Below are 26,472 nucleotides of genomic sequence, written 5' to 3' on the forward strand. Positions count from 1 at the left end.
AAGGTAATATCTACTTATCAAATGCTCAATTATACAGTAAAACCTAACACTCTCCCTTATAAGTAGAGCTCCACTTTCAAACAAGGTAAGTTAATTTTTTTCCTTCAAACCTCTCAACCTTCTTGTTTTCCATCTGACTTGGACGTCGGAGCGCTTGTGCAGGTACGACCCCATCTGTTTCACCGACAATGAGGCACTTCCATAAATTCTGACGAGATATTCGACAACGGTACACTTTTCTTCTATCGATCCATCTGCAATGTGAGATTATATATCTTTCTCAAGTTAATATTGTTACCGGACACAACAAATTTAAAATTTATTGGATTTGTTTTTGTAACAACCGTTTGGATCGAATTGCATTAATCTATTATTTGTTGTTTTTTAATTTTTATAATGCTTATTAGTTAAATTTAATATATTTTTTTTTACTATTCCATATATTTTTAAAGGACTATTTCATATGTTTTAAACATAATTGTTAATTTGTTTGTCCACGTGAGTTTAGCTCAGTTGGTAGAGATAATGCATTCAGGGTTCAAACCCCGACTCCAAAAAAAAAAACATAATTGTTAATTTTTAGCGTACTATAAATTATATTTTGTAACTAATTATAATACCCATGTGTATCGGATAAGCTCATCATTGAAGGGATTCAACTCCCCTAAAATCGGATTACACACATTCAAATATTTAAGATATCGATAATTATTCAATTACGATCGGACGATTAAAATTCAATCTCTAAATTTTAAATAAAAATAAATATTTTCCTTTTTTGGAACTATTTATGACCGATGTCCCAAGTACATGATTAATGTTCCTCTTAGGACTGTTGATCACTGATGTCTCAAGTGCATGATCAATGTTCCTCTTATAAATAAATGCATGTAATTCAATTCCTAATTGAAGAACGTATTAGGAAATAGCGTAGGAAAGTTCCATCTTGACTTAATATTACATTTTTCTTTTAAAACTGTACTCTATCACCAAAACTAGCACCGCGAGTGAAAATGGTTTCAACCTCTAACTTTGGAGAAAAACCCAGATATGCAAGAGCTGTTATAGTGTTTCTTTACTTGTTTCTACTTCCACACAAAACTTATCCACAACCAGTTTGTTCTTCTTCCTGTGGAAAAATTTCCAACATAACTAATCCATTCAGATTAAAACCTGACCCAGACCACTGTGGTAACAGTACGTACGAGTTGGATTGTGTGAACAACATTACAGTATTGAATTTGTATGATGGTTATTATTTTGTGCAATCAATCAACTACAACAATTACACAATACGAGTTGTTGACCCAAACATTCAACCCACCAATTGCTCCTCTCTCCCTCACTTCTTCTTATACCACCACAATTTTACCAAAAACTTATACCACCACAATTTTACCAAAAAAGATGCTAATTCATACGAAGACAGCTTATATCGATCGAATTCCACGTCTGTGTTATGTACGCCTGTAATTTACATGGAGTGTACAAGTCCACCTAGTAACGCTGTGGATAAGTATTATACGAATACAGCTTCATGCATGGGTCAACACAACATATATGTAATTGTTGGGGACCCACAACTTGGAATATTGGAGCCTCAATGCCGTGTTAAGCTTGTTACTCTCACATCCTTCTGGGGAGCATATACTTACATCAGGGGAGGATATAACATTATAGGTACAAATATCTTCTCTTCCTTCTTATATAACCAATGACTCAATTTGACGATAAATGACGATATACAATATATTGTCGGATTTATCTCGCTAAATATTTTGAAAATATTTTTTTTTAATTCTTGTTACTATATATTTAAAATATTAAAATTCAAAATTTTATATTGTCAATTCATTCCATGAAAAAAAAAACAAATTGAATATCTTACGACCGATGGAATAGGACGCCTATGATATGGAAACAAAACGTTGACACGAGACACTTTTTTTTTTTAATTAATATTTTCAATCTTTCAATTAAATCAATATTTCTTTTTGGGTTAATTATGTTTCTAGTCCCTATAAAATAGCGACCTTGTAAGTTTAGTCCTTACTTAATTTTAATAGCATTTTTAGTCCCTATAAAAAAAAAATTACTTATAATTTTAGTCCCTGCTAAAACAAAGTTTGATTAATTATCCTTAAACTCTTAAATTTTTGAACGATTTTTTTGAGACAAAATTAGAACACTATGAAAGGTTCGTTTACTAAAATTTAGAATTTTCAGACATGAAATGAATTAAATATGAATTTTTTAAAACTACAAAAGTTAAAGATAAAAAGTAATAAAATCTGGATGTAGAAATCAAATTTTGCGATAATTTTTTGCGGAGGAACTTTTAGTAATGTTCTAAACATGTCTGCAAAAAATTGTTCAAAAATTTAAGAGTTTAAGCATAAATTAAACAAATTTGAATTGAGTAGGGACTAATACTAAGGGAAAAAAACAAAATTAGGGACTAAAAATGCTATTAAAATTAAGTAAGGACTAAACTTACAAGGTCGCTATTTTATAGGGACTAGAAACATAATTAACCCTTTCTTTTTTTAAAAGAATTAAATTAATGTTAAATATAATCAAATTGAATAGAAGGTAAGCGGACAACAAACTGCACCGCTAGACCTTTTTGGATGACAAAATCAACGTTTGAACTGAAATGTATTTTTATATGTTGATTATATACCGTGTAGATTTTTTTGTCTATAAATATTATTTCTTTTATAGGCAACGTATCATACATCGATATTCAGAAGGCACTAGGCTATGGATTTGAAATTTCCTGGATGCAAGCCTTTTGTCATTGTGATCATTGCTACCTCAAGGAACCTACTGGCGAGATTCTGTGTCACAGAGACGACTACTGTAAGACCTTAGTCCTTTGTTACATTTTCATTAAGTCGGAAATGTTAACTAGTGCATTTGGGACAGGGGCACTAGTTAAGGATATTAAATAATAACTTTTTATAAAAGTTTGTGTAATTATTGAATTGAAAATTGAAAACTTTAATATTTTTAAAATAAATAATTACTTAATTTAATATACTTAAAAGTGCTTTAGGGGTACCTGTTAACAAGATCCTATAAAAAAAAAATAAAAAAAAAAAAGCATTTTATTGTCCCATTGCGGTAAGACCTTAGCTAGCATATTTATTGTTAATAAACTAGGGCTTTGGAGAGAATTAAAAAGAAGACGTAAGGTTATGGTTTCCAATGACATTAGGTGTCAATATGTTATAAGAGAATATAAGATACTCCCTCCTGTCCTATTTACAAGAAACAATTTACTTTTTAGATACATTGAATGATTTACGTAAACAAGATACATAATTTATTCAAGGTATCTAAAAAGTCAATTGTTTCTTGTAAAAAGGATCGGAGGGAGTTATAAAGGTTCAATAATTTATTAACAAATACCTATCTTCAAACTCGTGATGCAACTATAGAAAACACTACCGAGAGTCAAAAGTTGAACCTTGAACAAAGTGGATATGAGGTCGTTGCTTTTACGAACTCAACTTGGGAAACATTCATTCATAGGTTGTCATATTGTATATTTATAAGTAAATTAAATTATTTTGAGGAATTTTTCCATCCCAAAATGTTGAGGCCGAAAGCCCTTGCTTAGACCACGTGGCTCTTGGGCCGACTCTGATCAAACAAAAAACGAAGAAAAAAGACATACTCAATAATATAAACTTCAAATATTTAACATTCTAACATTATCCCTGAAGTTTGTCAAAAAAAAAAACATTATCCCTTAAGTTAAAGCTCGCTGAGCTTTAGACTTGTTAAAAAATTTATTGCAGTAAGCTCTAATAGCCAATCTATATTGATTGGGTTTGTTTTTGTATCATGATATTGATAAAAATATATATTGTGAATATATAAATAATAAGGCATTTCTTTATTGATTTTGTTTTGTTTCAAAATAATAAAATCCCTAGAATAGTTAGTAGTCTTTTTAATGGAACATTAAGTATAACTTAATTGTGAGACCCCGTTAAACATAAGGAAACTATTATTAAAGTACCCATAGTCAAGCTTTATTGAAAAGTGGGATATCATTAAAGCATAAAGACTATCATGTGGATAGACTGACGATCACATCTCACAGATCATGGATAAAGAGTTATCAAGTCTACACATAGATATAAATATTAGAAGTAATATTTATATTGGATTGACCCACCATGAGAATACTGCATAGTAAAAGTTATGAAAAATGTCATAAGATATTCTCATAGTGATAGTGGTGTATTCCACCCTTTGACCTGAAACCACTATGTACCCTAGATGTTGGAATCGAGTGCTTTGTCACCATTCAAACGTTGTCTGTAACAAGATGACTATAAAGTTGGTTGATGGGTACTCCACGAATCATGTTGAGGGACATTAGTGCCCTAGATGGAATTTTCCCCACCTACATAACAGGAGAAATGTTTACGGGCCCAATATTGAACTGGACAAGGGTGACATACTATGTCTTGTGTTCAATATAAACATGAGGGCAAAAGGGTAATAATACACACGAACATTATCACGGAAAGGTTTTGTCAGATCACATGACATTCTCGTCACTTGGGTAGCAGTGATATGTTGCTAGATACCGCTCACTGTTTATAATATTAAATACGTGATTTAATATTATTGCCAACATTACGAGAACTTATAGGGTCGCACACAATGGACAAATAGATGAGAGAAATAAGTAAGTAAGATTTGTTTATAAAATAATAAGTGAGACTTATTAGAAATTGAATAATAATGTATGACTTATTATTTAATTGTGAAAATAGAGAAACGCGGTCCACTGTAAGGTACGATGTGTTTAAGTGAATATGGTGCATCGTAAGGTACGGTGTATTTAAGTGATTGACTTGATGACCACACAAGTGGTTCTATAAATAGAACATTTATACTGAAACATTTTGTTGGTTTAAACGCTTAACCTAATTCACAAGAGTAAACCTAGCAGCCGCTCTCTAAATCTAATCTCTCTGAATCTCCATTGGAATTGGCTAGCACCGATAATCAGAGAAGTTCTGTTCGTGTGGACTGAGTAGAGGCGTCGCTGCTTTGCTTTTCTCGTGATCAGAAACAATTCTGCTACAAAGGATATGCGCTTCAAGAGGTAAACACATAATCCTTAAAGTGTTTAAGAATGTGTTCTCGTTGATTTGTGATTAATGGTTTAATCAAGATCTGTTTTCAATGGGATTTGTTCCGTTAAGAGAATAATGTTTTTTGAAAAACCTCTCTTAAATCCCTTCAAAATTAACCCTAAAACTAAATTTGGACTGGTTTCGGTCGACCCTACAAAGAACAAACGTCTACACCTTAACAGGTTTGACGCTTGGTGGACCGTGGACTGTTTCAGGTCGACCCTAAGAAGAACAAACGTTTACGCCTTAACAGATTTGACGCTTGGTGGACTGTGAACTGGTATGGAAGACCATACTACATGGACTATCATATACATTGACTATTCAACATGTATAGCTCAGTTTGATCATTCGGGTCACGTGAGCTCTACTTGCTTTGCTCAGCTTGATCGTTCATGTCACGTGAGCTCCACCTGCTTAGCTCAACTTGAACATTCAGGTCACGTGTGCTCCATATGCTCTGCTCAGCTTTACCCTTGAGCATGTCATACTCAACTCTACATTTCATCATGTCGAGCCCAGCTCTACCATTCAGCGTGCTCAGCTCAGCTCTACACTTCAGCATGTCCAGCCCAACTCTACACTTCAGCATGTCCAACCTAGCTCTACCATTCAGCATGTCCAGCCCAACTCTACCCTTCAGCATGCCAGCTCAGCTCTACCCTTCAGCATGCTCAGTTCAGCTCTACCTTTCAGCATGCCCATCTCAGCTCTACCCTTCAGCATGCCCAGCTCATCTCTACTCTTCAGGTCAACTAGAGCTCCACTTCTTCCTCACGTTACTTTCCAAGAGAAATTTGTGGTCCTTGTAAGAAGTGTTTCATTGTGTGCCACGCGTCCTGTATAGACAAGTGATGTAAGCTGCACGTGCTCCAGCTCCACGTGTCATGTACATAGGAGATGCACAGAGAAGGAGTATTCAATTCTTCTAATGGGCCTGGACATCCAAAGATAGGCCCATTAGGTCAAGAAAGTGATGACTAAATGATGGCACTTAGAAAGTAGAGATTGATTCAATCTGGCCTACACATTATATTTTCACCTTAGTTGTTTTAGAGTATTCTTGGAGCTCATCATTTGGCAGCTCCACTAAATATCTCATCTATTGTAATTTATGTATACATACGCGAACAAAATCAAACCAACTAACATAATAATCTACTAAGATGGGAGAATCCAACGAATGAGCACCAGCTAGAGAAGAAGCGACAATCTGGGAAAATCATCAAACTAAAGAACCCAATCACACGAAACCAAAGAAGAGCAAATAGAGCGAAGTAACCAAACAAGAGTTAACGGAGAGAGAAGCAATCAAACAAAAAAAATTAGAGAGAGAATCATTCAAACCAAAAAACCAATAGGAAAGGGAACAATCAAAGTAAACAGAAGAATCAACTAAGAGAGAGAGAGAATCAATCAAACAAAAGAACTAATAGAAAGAAGAGTTAATAGGGCTTTACCCCCCTGTAATATAGGGGACTTTTGGTTTTGTCCCCTGTAAAAAAAATTAGATTCGATTCTTGTAAAATAAAGATTCTTCACGTTTGTTTGTATGCCATGTGACTCAGTAGAACCTATGATGTGGCAGTGACGTGGCTTTTTCTTTTTATTTTTTTGCATGCCACTTGTAAAATACATATTACACGTCATTAATAATAAAAAAATAAAAAACGTAAATATTTAAAAATCAGAAATAATTCATAAAAAAATTCAAAAATTTAAAAAATCGAAAAAAAAAGTTAGATCTTAAAAAACAGAAAAATAATCAGATTTTTTTCAAAAATTAAAAAATTGTAGACTTTTATTTTGAATTTTCAAAGATTCTTAATATATTTCGAAAAAATTATACAAAAATTTCAAAGATTCTTCCTTTGTAAAATCAAGATTCTCCAAAACACCCTCAGACCCATCTAACTCACCAGATTCCTTCATTGTAAAGCACTATTAACTCAAAAAATTAATTATAATAAAAAATAGTATAATATTATTCATATTTCAGTTGTTTAACAACATTTCTATTATCATGTTTCTTTAGATATTTACTTCTTTTGTCCACCTCCTTAACTATTTTTATCAAAAACAAGAGAGTGAATTGAAATATAATTAAAAAACAAAATAATTTTTGATATTGTTCAATTTGCGTGTACATTTTTGCTGCATCCACCACGGTGAATCAACTAAGGAAAAATGGATATATCTTGATATGTAAGATATGAGTACGCGTACTCGTTACGGTCAGTTCATGTACTTCACCATTTTTAGAGTACCTGTGTTTGATAGGATAAAACACAAAGAGTTGTTTCATATATTCTAGATCCTTACGAAAGGTTTTCTCAACAACAAGATGTGAAGCACGGACAATCTTGGGATTAAGTGTGACCCGGTGTCAGACATGTGTTGTATACGACATCGAACATAAAATTACACTGAATTATGTGGTTTTCTCAAATTATTAGTGGTGTTTGTGTGTCTGTGTTTGTGCCATGTCTGGTGTTTATGTCTGTATATGTGATTCATAGCACGTTGTGCACGAATCCAAAAATAGATTAATGAACACGACCAGTTTTTAAAAACAACTTAATCAAGCAACAAATCTCAAAGGCATTCATATTCCAAATCACCGAATATACTCCCTCCGGTCTCAAATATAAGATAATATTTCGTTTTTAGGTTCATTGAGTAGTTAATGTATCTGGTCTACATTGTAAAGCAGATACATTAATTATTCAATGAATCTAAAAAAGGAATCTTTTCTTATATTTGAGACAGGATGGAGTAATAAAGAACATCAACATACCGAGGATTAGAAACAGACAAAAATTACAACCTACAGACTTAATGAATCATCAGAGACCAAACTAAATACATTTGGGACTTCGACAACGGAAGCCACGAAAAGTTAAAGCAGGATCTAACCATATTCTTGATGTCGAAAATTGCTCTTCTTCCTTTTAGACTTGGACATTCCCTTAAATCCAGCGTGATAGTTAACTCTTCTCCCGCTGGCACTTTTAAAATCAGCTCATTCACTTTTTAAGTCGGCTCAACCAATCTTAAAATTGCCAGTAGAGTTAATTCCCACAGAAAATGTCAAGCCTAAGTTAGCTCACGCTGGATTTAAGGGAATGAGCAATTTCACAAGTGAGAAGAGCAATTTTCCTTGATGTCATTTTAATAAAATAGAGTTTCACAAAGAATAATAAAGGAGACAACTAGGGAATTCAATGGCATTAGTTGTCAATATGTTACAAGATAGAATATATGATATATAATATCTTATAGATTCTACTAACTTAGAAATATAAAAGTTCAATCGCATAAGGTCAATAACCTGTTATCTAACACTTTTCTTTGCTTGTTCGAGTAATAATTACCTAACACTTATAACCAAGCAATTGTCCTCAAGTGGTTAATGAGCTTTAGATAAATTGTTTAGGAGAACCAAAGTTTGATTCTTGGATATAACAACTTTTTTCTGACTTTACTTACTTCTTTATCAAACTTCAGATTAATAGAGTCTTTTTCCTTAAGAATTGGAGAGTTAACACAAGAAAAAGTTAGCATAGTTATACCAATAACTCTCTTTGTCAAAAATTAACTTTTTAGAAGATAAATTAAACCAATCAACCCAACCATTGAAAGTTCTCTTTATGTAGATAAAGCCTGTTAGATTTGATAAAATTTTGATATTATATGATATTTCATTACATGCATCATGCATCTTATTTTTGTTAGATGGCATAATTGATTAGTGATTTAATTCAAGTTTGTTTGATTAAATCACATGGTAATCAAATTAGTTTTGGTCGTTAAAAGTTAGTTACAGTTTTGCTTGTTTTTAGCATAAGGTTGTTAGGGTTTGAGAGATGACTTGTTTTCAAGCAACTCAACAACACTTTGTATATAAGCACTTGTATGTGTGATCCACAACTTAATGAAATCACAATATTCATAATACTTCTCCTCTCATTCTCTCTTCTTATTCTTCGAAAATCCAATAATCAAAACTCTAGAAAACCCTTGGTTGTAGAACAAGCTTCATTGTGTTGCTCTAACAATTTTATCGTGTATAATAAAATACTATATAAAATATATGTAAATATTTTGTCAATGGTAATAGACAAGACAACGTGCTTTTGTTATACCCGGAATAATTTATAAATAGACTATGACTATGAGACATGATAAAATAAGGGGCAATATATCTTGTCCATGTTTCTCTCTATTCATGACTCTTCTCATTCAAGGTATCGAAAAAGTTGTCATGTTACTTAAATGTTGTTCAGTATTATTATATCTAGTACTTATCCTTTTACAAATCAAAGTACACCTAATATCAACGAATTTCAATTTATATATGTGTGCATGGATAGGTGGATAGTAAATCATGAATGGTAAAATTTAGTTTAAAGATGGATTTAATTATAAATTATTAACAATTTGACCCGATATTGTGTATCATTTTCAACATATGTAAAATGATTTCTTCTCTATTGCAATTTTCAGCACGTTGGATCAATCTGGCCCTCATTCTGATTGGTAAGGTTCTCTGATTTAATTTTAAATTTTCTTAATTTTTCGTTTTTAGTAATCTTGCACTAAGTTTATAATCAATTCTATACTTACTTGAAGTCGAATAACATTTCATCAACTTCCCTGCATTAAGATTAGGGAAAAGAGAGATTAATGTGAAATAATATAACATAACTATCGATAACAGAGTGCGATTAAATTTGGCTACATCTTAGGACCGTTGCAGACTTTTCTATTGAAAAGAAAAATGTATATTAAGTATTTACAACCACTCACAATCCCTCACTTCCAATATCCAATTATACCATGTTTCTATCTAAAAATAATAATCTTGAAAAATAAACAATTAGACTACTGAAGTGTTATTTCCGCAAGTGCACGGTTTAAATCAGAGTAGTAAAAAGTACCGTTCCACATGGAGTTGCTGTAATTATGATTCTCGTTTTAATTTAGGATTAGCTGAAAGATTTAAAGTTAGAATTTTTTGCAAATTGATTGATGTAAAATAATAATAAAAAGCGTCTTGGGATTATTGGTTCATCATAATGACAAATCTTTTACAATCCAAACCTATATCGAAATCTTATGTTAAATTTATTTATAAAGACAAGTTTCTCTAAGGCATATCAAGGTTCCTCTCGGAATCAATGCGTGTGTTTCAATAACAACCACGCCTATTCTCATGGTTGATTACTATTGAAACCCATTAAGAACGAAACTTTTAAGGTCTCAAGGTTTACTAGACTATTCTCATGTTTCGTAAACCTTGTCTAATCTCACATGTCCAATACTAACCTTCTTCGTTCGATCCTTCAGTTAGTATTTGAAATATGAATTAAGAACGGTGAGATTAGATTAGAAAAATAGATTCACATAAAATTATGGTTCTAGGCTTGGCTTGATAGGATTAGGTCATTAGACTCATCCAACAATCCCAAGACAAAGAAGTATACTCACTCATGTTCATCGTAGACATTGTAACACCCCGTTTTCCCAACATAAAAATTTCACATATAAATCAGAGTATTTTCAACATAAACGGAATGCTACACTTCTTAAAAATCATAAATGGAATAAATAAAAATTTATCCTTCAAAATTATTCAAAACTTCGCAGCGGATTTTATTTCAACAATATAAATAGTCTTGGCACGCAGGCCTCATCACAAAATCTCATAAACTTAGCTCATCAACAATTCATGAAAACTTCATAAAGTAATACGTAAGGAACAGAAAGCAATAACAAAATTCCCATCCCATTACGTATCAGAGCACCTAAAGACACAGTGAGAGGTAGCCACTCACGACAGCAATCAACAACTACTTATTCTCGATCACCTGCAAGTTACTCATACGAAGAGCAACATTTCCAAGCAGAAGGGGTGAGATTTCACAAACAATAATATTAAGCATATAATTCATCAATTACATTTAACAACATAGACATCATTAATTACATTTAACAACATAGATATCATCAATTGCATTTAACAACATAAACATCATCAATTCATCATAACAATCATTATTCATAAAGCACTTCATTAACAACTCATGGATAACATCAACTTAACAACTTCGACTCGACTATGCAACTTCAACTTCTTAATCATGCATGTGGTACCAACCAGGGCATCAAGCCCTCAACTTAAAGAGCGAAAGCTCACAGGGCATCAAGCCCTCAACGTAAGGAGCAAAGGCTCACAGGGCATCAAGCCCTCAACTTAATGAGTATGCATGGACTCAACAACATGTACAACTTAGACAACATCATCATCTTATGAGACTTCATCACTTTGGACAACAACTTACAACTTCACAACTTAACCCAACATTTACAACTTAATTACAATTCAACAGCACAAGGTCAGCATATAAACAGTTCACAAGTATCAACATTAATAAATTAATAGCATCAATTTTAACATCATAAGTATTTCACATAATTGCATATATAACAACATCCCATTACAAATAACTTAAATCATCTTTAATTCAGGCTTTCTGAACAACTCATAATATTATAACAACTTCCCTTCCTACCCCAAGGATAACTCATAACACTTCGTGCAACAAAGATCGCAAGAACCCTAAACAAGGTTGTCTGATACTGAGTAACTCGCGAGTCGAGTTGGTTTGCTCGCGGTGGCGAGCTCATCATGCTCTCTGGACCTCTCAAAAACAATTGCTCTCAGTGGTGAGCTACTTGCTCGCAGTGGCGAGCTACTTGCTCGCGGTGGCGAGTTCCTCTACTCGCGAGGCGAGCTCACTTGCTCGCAGTGGCAAGCAAACATGGCTTCCTGGAGTTCAAAAAAGACTTGCTTGCGGTGGCGAGCGATTTGCTCGTGAGGCGAGCGATTTGCTCGCGAGGCGAGCGATGAAGTTCATTATTCGCGAGGCGATGAATGTCAGCTCGGGCAGAATGCAGTTTTTCTCAACAAAAAAAACACCTAATTTCATGGTTCTAACCTTAGAACTACTTCCAATAATCATCCTATGGAATATCTAAGGTCTGTACACAGTTTCTACATCAATTCAACAGTTTTCCATCGTCTAATCATCAATCCTCACTCTATACCCTAATTTTCAAATTCTCACAAACTAATCCTACAACATGTTAAATTCAAATTCAGAATTACATACTTAAAATTATTGAATGTTAGTCTCACCTTTACCTTAGAATTATCGATTGGCAGCTTCCTCTCTTGGTTCTTCTGTCCTCTTGTTCTCTTCTCTCTAAACCTTATTTTCTCCAAATCCTTGTTTTTGCATATGTTAGTATTTCAACCTAATCTCTCCTCTATTTATAATACTAATTACTCTTCTTAATCTGATTAGGCCCAATAACTCTCTTCTTTCTATTTCAGCCCCCAAATCTACTTATTCTAATAATTATATTTCTCCACTAAATATATTCTTCCACTAGATATATTCTTCCACTAAATATATTCTCCCACCGAATATATTCTTCCACTAAATATATTCTTCCACTAAATATATTAAAATAAGGGCTACTAATAAATATTAAATCATAATAAAAATATCACTTATTAAATAAATCAATTTAATTATAAAAAGACTCTAAACTCAATCAAATAAATAAATAAATAATAAAATAGGGCGTTACAACTCTCCCCAACTTAGAAGAATTTCGTCCTCGAAATTCAGAGCACAGGAGAAAAATGAATTTAATTATTGCTTAAATATCTTAAACCATATATAACAAAATAGAAACTTCAAACAATACACAAAAACCACATTAAAGTTAGTCAGTTAAACATGATCACATAATAAAACATAACCGTTAATTAGAAAACACAACGACAGTATTCAACCGTCACACGGCACAATGACTCATCTACTTGGCCGGAAGGACCGACCTGCTCTGATACCAATTGTAACACCTCGTTTTCCCAACATAAAAATTTCACATATAAATGAGAGTATTTTCAACATAAACGGAATGCTACACTTCTTAAAAATCATAAATGGAATAAATAACAATTTATCCTTCAAAATTATTCAAAACTTCGCAGCGGATTTTATTTCAAAAATATAAATAGTCTTGGCACGCAGGCCTCATCACAAAATCTCATAAACTTAGCTCATCAACAATTCATGAAAACTTCATAAAGTAATACGTAAGGAACAGAAAGCAATAACAAAATTCTTATCCTGTTACGTATCAGAGCACCTAAAGACACAGTGAGAGGTAGCCACTCACGACAGCAATCAACAACTACTTATTCTCGATCACCCGCAAGTTACTCATACGAAGAGCAATATTTCCAAGCAGAAGGGGTGAGATTTCACAAACAATAATATTAAGCATATAATTCATCAATTACATTTAACAACATAGACATCATTAATTACATTTAACAACATAGATATCATCAATAACATTTAACAACATAAACATCATCAATTCATCATAACAATAATTATTCATAAAGCACTTCATTAAAAACTCATGGATAACAACTTATCAACTTAACAACTTCGACTCGACTATGCAACTTTAACTTCTTAATCATGCATGTGGTACCAACCAGGGCATCAAGCCCTCAACATAAGAGCATAAATATATTCACTGGGCATTAAGCCCTCAACTTAAAGAGCAAAAGCTCACAGAGCATCAAGCTCTCAACGTAAGGAGCAAATGCTCACAGGGCATCAAGCCCTCAACTTAATGAGTATGCATGGACTCAACAACATGTACAACTTAGACAACATCATCATCTTATGAGACTTCATCACTTTGGACGACAACTTACAACTTCACAACTTAAACCGACATTTACAACTTAATTACAATTCAACAGCACAAGGTCAGCATATAAACAGTTCATAAGTATCAACATTAATAAATGAATAACATCAATTTTAACATCATAAGTATTTCACATAATTGCATATATAACAACATCCCATTACAAATAACTTTAATCATCTTTAATTCTGGCTTTCTGAACAACTCATAATATTATAACAACTTCCCTTCCTACCCCAAGGTTAACTCATAACACTTCGTGCAACAAAGATCGCAAGAACCCTAAACAAGGTTGTCTGATACTGAGTAACTCGCGAGGCAAGCTGGTTTGCTTGCGGTGGCGAGCTCATCATGCTCTCTGGACCTCTTAAAAACACTTGCTCGCAGTGGCGAGCTACTTGCTCGCAGTGGCGAGTTCCTCTGCTCGCGAGGCGAGCTCACTTGCTCGCAGCGGCGAGCAAACATGGCTTCCTGGAGTTCAAAAAAGACTTGCTCGTGGAGGCGAGCGATTTGCTCGCGAGGCGAGCGATGAAGTTCATCATTCGCGAGGCGAGTTAAGCTGCTCGCGTTGGCGAGCGATGAATGTCAACTCGGGAAGAATGCAGTTTTTCTCAAAAAAAATCACCTAATCTCATGGTCCTAACCTTAAAACTACTTCCAATAGTCATCCTATGGATTATCTAAGGTCTCTACACAGTTTCTACATCAATTCAACAGTTTTCCATCATCTAATCATCAATCCTCACTATAAACCCTAATTCTCAAATTCTCACAAACTAATCCTACAACATGTTAATTCAGAATTACAGACTTAAAATTACTGAATGTTAGTCTCACCCTTACCTTAGAATTATCGATTAGCAGCCTTCCTCTCTTGGTTCTTCTCTCCTCTTGTTCTCTTCTCTCTAAACTTTGTTTTCTCCAAATCCTTGTTTTGCATATGTTAGTCTTTCAACCTAATCTCTCCTCTGTTTATAATACTAATTACTCTTCTTAAATCTGATTAGGCTCAATAACTCTCTTCTTTCTATTTCAGCCCCCAAATTTACTTATTCTAATAATTATATTTCTCCACTAAATATATTCTTCCACTAAATATATTCTCTCACTAAATATATTCTTCCACTAAATATATTCATCCACTAAATATATTAAAATAGGGGCTACTAATAAATATTAACACATAATAAAAATATCAATTATCAAATAAATCAATTAAATTATAAAAAGACTCTAAACTCAATCAAATAAATAAATAATAAAATAGGGCGTTACAGACATAGAGATTAAGAAGAAGGAGAAAAACATGAAAGTAAATAGCTGAAAATAAAGGTGCCGAATTTTAAAGAACAAGAAAATAAGAACGGGAAAATAAGAATTTTTATTGAAAGAAATAGTTGTCACATAAAATTCCCAAGAACAAAAGATGATCCATAAGGTCCGGTGCTGCTCTATTTATAGCCTAAAAGCTAACTTAAGCCCTAAGAAAAGGCATAAACATTACATAGCAAGCAACCCATGGGCTTTTAGGTCTGAAAAAATAACAAAATAGAAGCCTGGAAATTGGCACGACCGTGCTCAGCTTGGCGTGGACCGTGCCAAGTCTTCGAAGCAAAACAGCAAAATGGGGCTTCAGCATCGCGCACGACCGTTCTTGTGCAGGCACGGACCGTGCTTGTCTTTCTGGCATATGCACACTTGAGCAATCAATGGGAGCACGGTTTAGGCTTTGTCAGGCACGAGCGTGCCTAATATTTTTGCATAGAATCTTCATATTTTTGGTTTCAATCAACCCCAAATCATGCTCTAGATCCTTCTTTTCTTTAACCTTGCTTCAAAACCATTTCTTTTGCTCCAAGACTCAATCTTTCACCATATTTGTTCCTGAAATTAAATAACAAACAATTTGAAGTACTAAAGTTCTAAAAAAGTAATTAAAAACAAATAAAATTTTAATAAAATAAACATTTAAAACCAATGAATTATTGACTTATCAACTACTAGGCGAGGAAACCACCAACTAATCGAAGGATAGGTGATGCTTAAGAAGTCGAGCAAGAGGAGTTGATTCTTTATCAAGGTCACTAACCCAATACATGGATACATTAGTCTCAGACTGGGTCAAAACATAGTGGGATTAGACAATGATACATAAAACTCATGTTCCACAATTGCAGCACTACTAACAGAAGGGGAAAAAAAGATGAGGGAAAAAACATGATTATCATGGAGTTGCGCACTAAGAATGATGTCAATTGATCATGTTGTGAAGAAGGAGATCAGAGCTGAACTTTGGGTGCCACAACTCCATTAGCAAGGAAGTTTTCGTGCATAACTCGCGAAATTAAACTAGAAAGGGCTCATCATTATAGGTGACACCGTTTGGTTAATATACATAATTTTTGAAATAAATACTTAGTTCATACACAATAATTGAAACATTACATACATCAAACAAGTTTATTTCACTTTTTTCCCCTTTAGCATCTATATTTATCTTTATTTTATCCATTTCTTAGTGTAGCTTAAAAAACCCAAAATCAACTATATCTAACGCTCAAGTGAAGAAGATAGGGAGGACCATAACAGAGGGACATAGTTTATTCCTCTATGTCAATCACTTGAAGTAAAGGGAATCACAGTTACATTTAGCCGATCCATGGCTAAATTCGTGCTCCACAAAAAATTTGGCATGTCTGGTGGAACAATATAGTTTTTTCCATTAAAAGATTCAGCTCCCGTGGTCAGGACTACGTTTGGAGTATACACTTTAGGTCTAAAAAGAATCTTAATGGTATGGGTCCACCGTCATCGTCATCATCATCATCAACAAGAAAGTCATGTTAGCCTCGATTGAAGGAGCCTTCGCTGACATTGAGAATGCCAACATGTATGGCTCCTTCTAATATTTTTAAGACATAACTAGTTGAAACACGTGACTTCAATGGAGATGACTATGTATTTAATTATAAAGTATATTAATATGGGGATACATGACATAATGTATCGAGTCTCCAAAAAACTTATTGACATTGCTAAACCCATGGTTCATGACGATGTTCAAATAGTTATAGGTTTTACGAGCCAATTATGGTAACAATTTAGTCACTAAAACTCCACAAAGAGTACAAGGGAGTCAAAATAGGGAAAGTGTTGTTAATCAAAGTCAATCGATTATTTCATCGGTAGGACCTCATCAGGTTCAATCCATTCCTATACATCAAACACTTAATACTCATTATTCCTAGCGTGGTGTTTTTTCCACGACTAATCCTCAGGGGAATCCAGTGGCAAATGGTGCTTATTATCAGGCCACCAGAAGCAGTAGGATACATTAGAATGTCGCAAGTTTCACCTTGTGGAAGTACTATGCAGGCAAGCAACATGTCTTGTGTTGGAAGATACGTCTACAACCCAACAATTGGAACAATGTCTAGTTTTGGATTATCTTATACAACAACCATCGATTAATAATCCACGTGTACCAGCTAATACTGAAATATACCTTCCATAACCTAATGTACCATGTACAATCCCTTGTAGGTTTGATGACCATTAAACCAATAGTGAGTTAAGTTGGTGAACAACCATGGATCATAAATCAACTTCACCAAAATAACACTATTTTAGGTCTAGGGACTACGAGCTGAGGCCTTCAAAGCTACAAATTTTAGATCTCAACCACATAACGTATACAATCGAGAAGTATTTAAGATACAACATAAATTCATTCATGGAAAGACACAGTGGCGGAGTCGGACAAAAAAGTTTGGGCTGACCGCCATCAAAATAAACTAAAATATATAAATGATATTGCATACAATATTTTTTTTTTTAAGCAAAGGAAACTCGCTAAAGAAGCAAGCCCCTATGGAATATATTGATAAACAAAAGAGAAATACAAAAAGAGGGGGGACAAACAACCAAAACCCTCAGAGATTAACAAAATCTAAAATATGGCAACCCTAACCTATTTCTAGTGAAATCAACTCCGATTTGAGAAGGAAGATGATTCCACCAGAAATAGGTATTCAAACTAAGACCAATAGTTGCCAATTGATCGGCACAGTGATTTTCCTCCCTATAAATATGAGTTACAAAAAAATTCATTGAACTTAGAAGCTGCAAGCAATTATCCCATCTGTTTCTTAGATGCCAAGGGACAATCTTCTTTGATTTGAAAGCTAAAGTCACCAACACAGAATCAGTTTCCAACCATATATGATTCCAGCCTTTAGAATGCGCCTGTTCTATTGCATACATTGCACCATTCAATTCTGCCACTAGAGAGTTAGTGATGCCCAAGTTGTAAGCAAAGGCTCCAAGAAACTCAGCATTTTTGTCTCTAAAAATCCCTCCACAAGAAGATGGGCCTGGATTACCAAGAGAGGCCCCATCTATATTACATTTTATCCAATCAAACACAGGGGGCTGCCAGATAATCTCTTTGATTCTAGGAGCATTACCATAATTGATTTTAACATTAAAAGCTTTCAAAAGCACAAAATCAGCAATAGAAGAGTTAGCTGCACATTTTGCACTGTTACCAGTCATAGAAGTGGCTGAGATAATAAGGTTTATTGCTGATCCATAATGGATCTTTTTGTCAGCAAAAATAATTTGATTCCTACAGAACCAAATAGTGTTCACGCAATTTATAATAGCTGAGAGAACAACTACCTTACAAAGAGGAGACCATTTTCTCTGAGACACTTTGATAGCTTCCTGAATGGAATTAAAGTTGCATGAAACTTTTATAGTAGAAGCTAACCATTGCCATATTGATTTTGCAAAATCACAATGAAGCAATAAGTGAATAGTTGTTTCTTGCTCCTTCTTGCAAAGGCTACATCTTGAAGGGAACTGACAACCTCTAGAAAATAGATTCTCATCTGTTGGAAGTTTGTTGTGCATGCTTCTCCAGACCATGAGATACTTTGAAGGGGGGATTGAAGGATTCCAGATACTCTTTGCCCAAGAAATATTTTGACCAGTAACACAATGATATTGGTATGCTTCTTTGAATGATAGGCTACCATCATGAGAATGTTTCCATAGAAGCTGGTCCTCTTTGTCCACAACAGGAAGACAAACCTTATCAGTGATTGATTGTAAGTTGGGAAATATTTGAATGAGGCTTGCTGGGAGATTCCAGGTGAAATCATTGATGAAATTGCTGACAGTTGATTTCAAATAAGGTTGAATACCAGGAGAAATGTTGAGAGATGTGATAAGAGGTGCACCACTCCAATTATCTGTCCAAAAGTTGATGTCAGTGCCATTTCCTACCAACCAAGCAGAATTAAGGATAACTTCAGAGTATTTGTGTTTGATTCCACTCCAAATAGATGAAGAAATATGGTATTTGACTGGTTGGCGATTCTTCATTACTCTATTCTTCAAGAAATGTGCCCAAGGGAGGTTAGAGTGAATCATTTCCCAACACAATTTTAGATTAGCACCTTCATTAATCTTTGACAAAGATCTGATACCTAATCCACCTTCATTGATAGGAACACACACGTTGTGCCATGCCACAGTTACTAGCTTTCTCTTGTTCACATCACCACTCCATATAAAATTCCTCATCCATTTCTCTATGTCTTTGATCAAATTTACTGGCCAAGAGTATATTGTAATACAGTGAAGAAGCATACTATGAATTACACTTTTCACTAACTGAACTCTACCTGCTATAGAGAGGAGAGATGCTTTCCAGGCTGAGAGCTTTAGTTTTATTTTGTCAGCAATTGGTTGAAAATAAGCAGTTTTAGCTTTGCCTTTAAAAATTGGAACACCTAAATATGAAAATAGTAAAGTGCCAATAGTAAAACCTGTCAAATTGGAGATTTGAGTGATTCTTTGTTGAGACATGGAACCAGTATAGAAAGATGACTTCTGAGGATTAACATGCTGGCCTGAAACCATAGCATAATCAGAGAAGAGGTCTTTTAAAGTATTGATGTTTGCTGAAGTACCTTTACAAAAAATCATAATGTCATCTGCATAGAGGATGTGTGAAAGAGCTTGATTACTTCTTGAGCCATGAATCAACTTTAAACTACCATCTCTAACCAGTTTAGTGAGACTTCTACTCAAAACTTCCTCGGCAAGACAAAAAAGAAGAGGGGACAAAGGGTCCCCTTGTCTAACTCCCCTTGAACAAGAAAAGAAACCATGGAGCTTGCCATTCATTGAAATAGACATCTTAGCAGAATTTAAAATTATTTTGATCCAATTACAAAAAATATCACTGAAACCAAAAGTCTTCAAAACTTTGATTAAGAATTCCCAATTCAAAGTATCAAAGGCCTTTGCCATATCAACCTTTATAGCAACATTTCCTCCAAAAGTCTTCTTGTGCAAAACATTAACCACTTCTGATGTTAAACATATGCAGTCTTTGATGCTTCTCCCCTTTATGAAGCCTCTTTGTTGGACTGAAATTATTGCAGGCATGATTGGTGATAGCCTATCTGCCATAATCTTGGATATTAGCTTAAACTTGAAATTTGCAATGGCAATTGGCCTGTACTGCTCCACTGAATCTGCATGGTTAGTTTTTGGAATAAGAGCAATAATATTTGAATTAAAATTGGGAAGTAACCAACCAGATGTGAAAAACTGCAAAACAGCTTTACAGACATCATGTTTGATTATTTCCCAATAGGTTTGAAAAAAAACTGCACCAAAGCCATCTGGCCCTGGAGCACTGTCTTTATTTAGAGAAAAAACTGCATTTGAAATTTCCTCATCAGAGGGTAACATGGTGAGCAAGTTATTGATTCTATCTGTAATCAGATTTGGGATAACCTCTTCAATCATTCCATTATGAGAAACATTTGAATTGTTGGTAAAGATATTTGTAAAGTGATTCACAACAATATTTAAGTTGTAATAAACCATCTTTCAAAAAAAAATTGTAATAAACCAAAAATCGATCATTCAAAATTTAAATTATATCTATACTATATATAAAGAAAATTATCCCTTTCAGAAATTTTGGGATGAATTTTTATTTCCAAAAATACCCTCAATTTTCAATACAAATAACACATGTAACAAATAGATAAGAATAAATTTAAATATTAAAACAAATGTAACAAATACGATATGAATATATACTTTTGTTTTTTCTTTATCATTTAAAAAGTGTAAAAAATTAGATGAGTATATTTATACTTACTTTTTTTGTCATTCCAATTATACCCTTAAACAACATTTTGCTATAATAAAATTGTTGTTGGTGTCATTAAAAAAAGAATTTAGATTATATTTTTTTGTTATATTATATTATTGTCGGTGTCTTTGAAATAGATAATCATGGATAGTTTGATTTTTTATAACTTGAAAGCATCAAACATTTATTTTTATTTTTTTAGTTTTAATCAAAATCAAAATTTCATAAAATAAAAAAGAACCGTTCATAATTTTCAAACATTAGCGCAATAAAAATCGCCCTCAATTTTCAATAGAAATAACACATGTAACAAAATAGATAAGAATAAATTTAAATATTAAATTTAATATTTTTAATAGTATTTTAATCTGAACCACTTATATATGATCAAAGGGCTGAAAATCATTCCTTTCATTCTCACATAAATATATCATTCTCACTTGATATTATATATATATATATATATATATATATATATATATATATATATATATATATATATATATATATATATGGGTCCTGCTAACCGGTGCCCCCGGGGCACTGTTTAAGCATACCAAAAAAGGGAATTATTACCATAAAAGGAAACTGTTTTTGACTTTATTATAAATTAATTACACAATTTCAATGCATTAACTGCTATATAATTTCCTTTTTCATATCCTTAACCAGTGCCCCGGGGGCACCGGTTAGCATTTCCCTATATATATATATATATATATATATATATATATATATATATATATATATATATATATATATATATATATATGTATCTGATTTTTTTCTTTAGCATTTAAAAAGTGTAACAAAAATAAAAACCACCCTCAATTTTCAATACAAATAACAATAAAAAGAGCGGAAAGACGGGCATGTGAGTACCCGTCTTTTCGCTAGTAATACATAAAGTCGATCATTAAATAATTAAAGTGACATTTTATGCTCATTAAAGTCGATCATTAACTTTTCTGTTTGCAAAGAAACAAATTTATCAATTTCAACCATTTCAATTTCAATTTGACAATCTGTAATGAACAAGAATTGTTGAAATTAACAAAGGAAGCAAAGTTAAGTAATAACTGGACAAGAAAAGTGTTTGTTCAAAAAAAAAAAACTGGACAAGAAAAGTGGACTTATTAAGGTATCAATTATGTATCATATATATATTTTATTGTTTATTTCTCTTGATTATCATTTATTAAATTAATATCAATTCCTTTAAACCAAATAAATGATATGTAACGAGAATGTGTAAAATTAAGAATTATTTCATCAAGACGTAACATACATGTAGAAAATCAAGTGATTTAGGTCAGATAAAAAAATTTAGGGTATAAAAAAAATATTTTTTTTAAATGGGGTGCCATGGCTCCCCCTTGCACCCCCTGATTCCGCCAGATCGAAGAGCAAAAGTTAAGAACTAAAAAAGGAAATAATAAAGGGAAATGCTGCCCCCGGGGCACTAGTTAAGGATATGAAAAAGAAAATTATATAGTAGTTAATGCATTGAAATTGTGTAATTAATTTATAATAAAGTCAAAAACAGTTTCCTTTTATGGTAATAATTCCCTTTTATGGTATGCTTAACCAGTGCCCCGGGGGCACCGGTTAGCAGGACCCAATAATAAATAAATTATGTATTGTAAATATAAATTATTAAATGTTTACAACATTAAATATACAAGTTTAAAAAAAAAGTTCTGATAATATACTTCTATCCTTAGCTTTCTAACGAGCACAGGCTAATGTTATTATTTTTTATGAAGTAAACTGCACTGTAATTATTTAATCTCAAGAAAAAACTTCACTCTATTTTATTTTCTGTTGCAGATTTTGTCCATGGCATTTATCAAGGTATGGATTCCATATATATCATCCATTCATCGTGTTTTCTCTTTTATGAATAATAAATTGCATAGTCATTACCCCTTCTCCTTTTTCTTGTAAACCATAGAACCTGCGAGCAATACCTTTTAATGATTCTTTTGAATAAACTTTTTTTCTTTTTAAATCGAATGTTTTCCACGCATATTCTCCGAGTCATATAAGATTTAAATGTGCGGAAAAAAAACCTAAGAGATTTAAAGGTTATTGCATGTTCAAAATGATAATTAACCAGAAACCTTAGAAGAGATACTTATAATATCGTCTAAATGTTATTGGATTGTGATTGAATGTATTAGAAAAAAAACTGAAACCTTGATTAAATTATAAGAGATACGTCTACACTTTTTAGACTTCGGTGTATGGATAATACATCGGATGTCCCTGGAATAACCTCATCAAGCATGGATGATCACAATGACATACAAAAAAAAAAAAAAAAAACTTAAGGTCTAAAAAAACACATTTTTCAAAATAAATTGATCAAAATCACGACACGATTTCTCTAAATCTCACTAAGATTTTTGACGAACTTTGAACATCAATTTTGAGTAAATTTTCAACAGCAGCTCAATGAGTATGTAAATGCTAAGTTAACAAAGAAATAATTCTAGGAATTTTCTCTACAATTTTCATTAATTTTACATTTTAGTTTCATCTGGTTATCAGAATCTATAATCCTATGGTTCTGCCACTAGCCTAGATGTTTATCATGAGTCATGACCAACTCTTTGATATGAATTGTAGGACTTTGTGAGCTAGCAGGCATGAATATTGATAATTTGGACTACTATAATTATTATAATGTAAACAAAGTTGGAAGGTTTACCGGAAGGTATGTTCTGCCATGGATTACAGTTAGAATTATGTTGGGCATCATACTTTTCTCTGCGTTGTTGATCTATACATATCGAAGAAGACATGCATCAATATATGAAAATATCGAAGATTTTCTGCAAGGTAATACTCTCATGCCAATAAGGTATTCATACAAAGAGATAAAGCAGATGTCAAAAGGATTCAAGGTAAAATTGGGTGAAGGAGGTTATGGAGATGTGTATAGAGGAAATCTAATAAGTGGGCCATTTGTAGCCATAAAGATGTTGAAAATTAAATCAAAAACTAATGGGCAAGATTTCATAAGTGAAGTTGCAACCATAGGAAGAATATACCATTCAAATGTGGTAAGACTCGTTGGGTTTTGTGTCGAAGGATCAAAACGCGCTCTTGTTTACGAGTACATGCCCAATGGTTCACTTGATAAATATATTTTCAACAAAGAGGGAGTTATATCTCTAACTAACGACCAAATATATGAGATATCTCTTGGAGTGGCTCGTGGAATTTCATATCTTCATCAGGGTTGTGATATGCAAATTTTGCATTTTGATATTAAGCCTCACAACATCCTTCTTGACGAAAATTTCATCCCTAAAGTTTCTGACTTTGGTCTTGCAAAGCTTTATCCTATTGACAAAAGCATTGCCACTTTGACGGCAGCAAGAGGAACAATTGGTTACATGGCTCCTGAATTGTTCTTCCAAAATATTGGGAGAATATCACACAAGGCCGATGTGTATAGTTTTGGAATGCTTTTGATTGAAATTGCAAGTAGGAGAAGAAATTTGAATTCACATGCTGAGCATTCAAGTCAACTTTATTTCCCCTTTTGGATTTATGATCAATTGGTTAAAACTACAGTGAGAGAAATGGAAGATGTGATTATGGAGGAAATTAATGATGTTTTGAAGAAAATGTTCATGGTTGCACTTTGGTGTATACAGTTGAAACCCGTTGATCGTCCTTCAATGAACAAAGTAGTAGAGATGCTTGAAGGAGATATTGAAAATATTGAAATGCCTCCAAAGCCTTTACTATATCCACATGAAACAGTTCAAGAGAATCTTGATGGCAACTCAAATGAAACCGAATCAGATTGGACAACCAGTTATGTGGAGGAAATTGCATCCAATCCTTTATTGAAGTATTCAGCTTGAAAATCACAAGTAATTATATTGATATATATATACTATACACTTGTAGTGCTTGTTTTCTTTATTTGTAAAAATATGAAATGTGAATCTGTTACTTAGTTACTAAATTCTAAGTATTGCATATGCAATATGTAAAAATAATATTTGTGTGAGCCTAAATATTAAAACTAAAAGTAGGGCCTATAACGCCCCATTTCTCCTATCTTACGTGCTAATGTTTGAACTAGGACTTGTGTCATTTTAGGTAAGTTTAGATTTTTTTTGCGTCGAGACGGACAAGTCTAGACAAAAAAATGTTTTTTCCATCCACACGAGTAAATTCAGAAGAGTCTTGCTCAATAAATCCCTCAAATTGCACAACTAATCGGGTGGTAACTCCCAATTGACATATTTCTGAGTAAACCAAGATCGGATCATAACTCCTTATGAGCAATTTTCTGAAAATTTGAACAATTTGAGGGATTTATCGAGCAAACATCAATTCATATGGAAGTGATTTTTAAAGTCCATATCCCAGACTAGCTTAAGAGCCCATAAGCCCAATGTTGCCTCTTCCAACATGGGAATCTTGATTTTTTTTTTCCTATAAAGTGATTCGGTTCGTAACTCCCAAATGATTTTTGTTTTTGTGTGTTTATAAACCTTTCGATAGCTATCTCCTAAACATTGTTTTACAGACTTAAAAAGAGTAAATAGGGTGACCAAAGAAGCCGTCATCCCAACATGGTCACAAAACCTATACTGTTCTTTTTCCTTTCAAGGCTGAAACGTCCTTCATCATCCCGAAGGACCAAGCCCAGAACTTCACCATTTTCCAGCTTGCTGAAGATTCAGAGCATAAGACAAATATGCCAAAAGAATTCAGTTTGGGTGTGTGTCACAAACAGTTCAGAGGCTCGAACATTGTACACCATGCATTGGATTGGAGAAATAAAAAATCTCTACAGTTGCTCACATGAAAATTATTTAATTCTATAAGGGACTTGCAATATTGTCCATACTAGGTTCCATTTTCATGCTTGTTGAATATTATTTGCTGAAAAATTGCAATTATTTGCATACAGAGCCTTTATAAGTGCTCTTCGCTTAGTATATGCCATTATTGAATTTGAACATTCTAGAAATAAGGTTATATTCATAAGTGCATATGGTAGAATAAAAGTAGTGAGAATGGCATGTGTGTCATCATGGTTGAAAATAGCTCGCACCATTTCAAGTGTTTGTGGGATGCAATAGGAGATGATACACACCTTCAACTCTGTTAAATAAGTTGGCATGGTTGTTTTAGGTTTTAAAAATTGTCCGGACTTTATTGAAGGTTCGGACAAACATTAGTCTGCAACCGATTACCAATACACCATCTATACACTGGTGGGCCTGAGAGCCAGGCTCTGCCGATTAAAAATGTTGGGTTTATTAGAGTGCATTTATTTGGAACCTGTAAACA

General features: G+C 33.3%; 1 protein-coding gene across 1 annotated transcript; it reads left to right on the forward strand.

The window, feature by feature from the left end:
• The first annotated feature begins 1,000 nt into the window (after positions 1-1,000).
• Positions 1,001-25,225, forward strand: LOC146953038 (LEAF RUST 10 DISEASE-RESISTANCE LOCUS RECEPTOR-LIKE PROTEIN KINASE-like 2.4). The gene is made up of 5 exons (XM_085707639.1): positions 1,001-1,680; positions 2,725-2,862; positions 9,669-9,701; positions 22,978-23,001; positions 23,779-25,225. Exons 1-5 carry the CDS (start codon positions 1,014-1,016, stop codon positions 25,026-25,028), a joined length of 2,112 nt encoding a protein of 703 aa, XP_085563765.1. The 5' UTR covers positions 1,001-1,013; the 3' UTR covers positions 25,029-25,225.
• The last annotated feature ends 1,247 nt before the right edge of the window (positions 25,226-26,472 follow it).

The sequence above is a fragment of the Medicago sativa genome, chromosome 1 (genome assembly GCF_051527215.1).
Source record: "Medicago sativa cultivar Bolivia chromosome 1, Bolivia_mono, whole genome shotgun sequence".
NCBI lineage: Eukaryota > Viridiplantae > Streptophyta > Magnoliopsida > Fabales > Fabaceae > Medicago > Medicago sativa.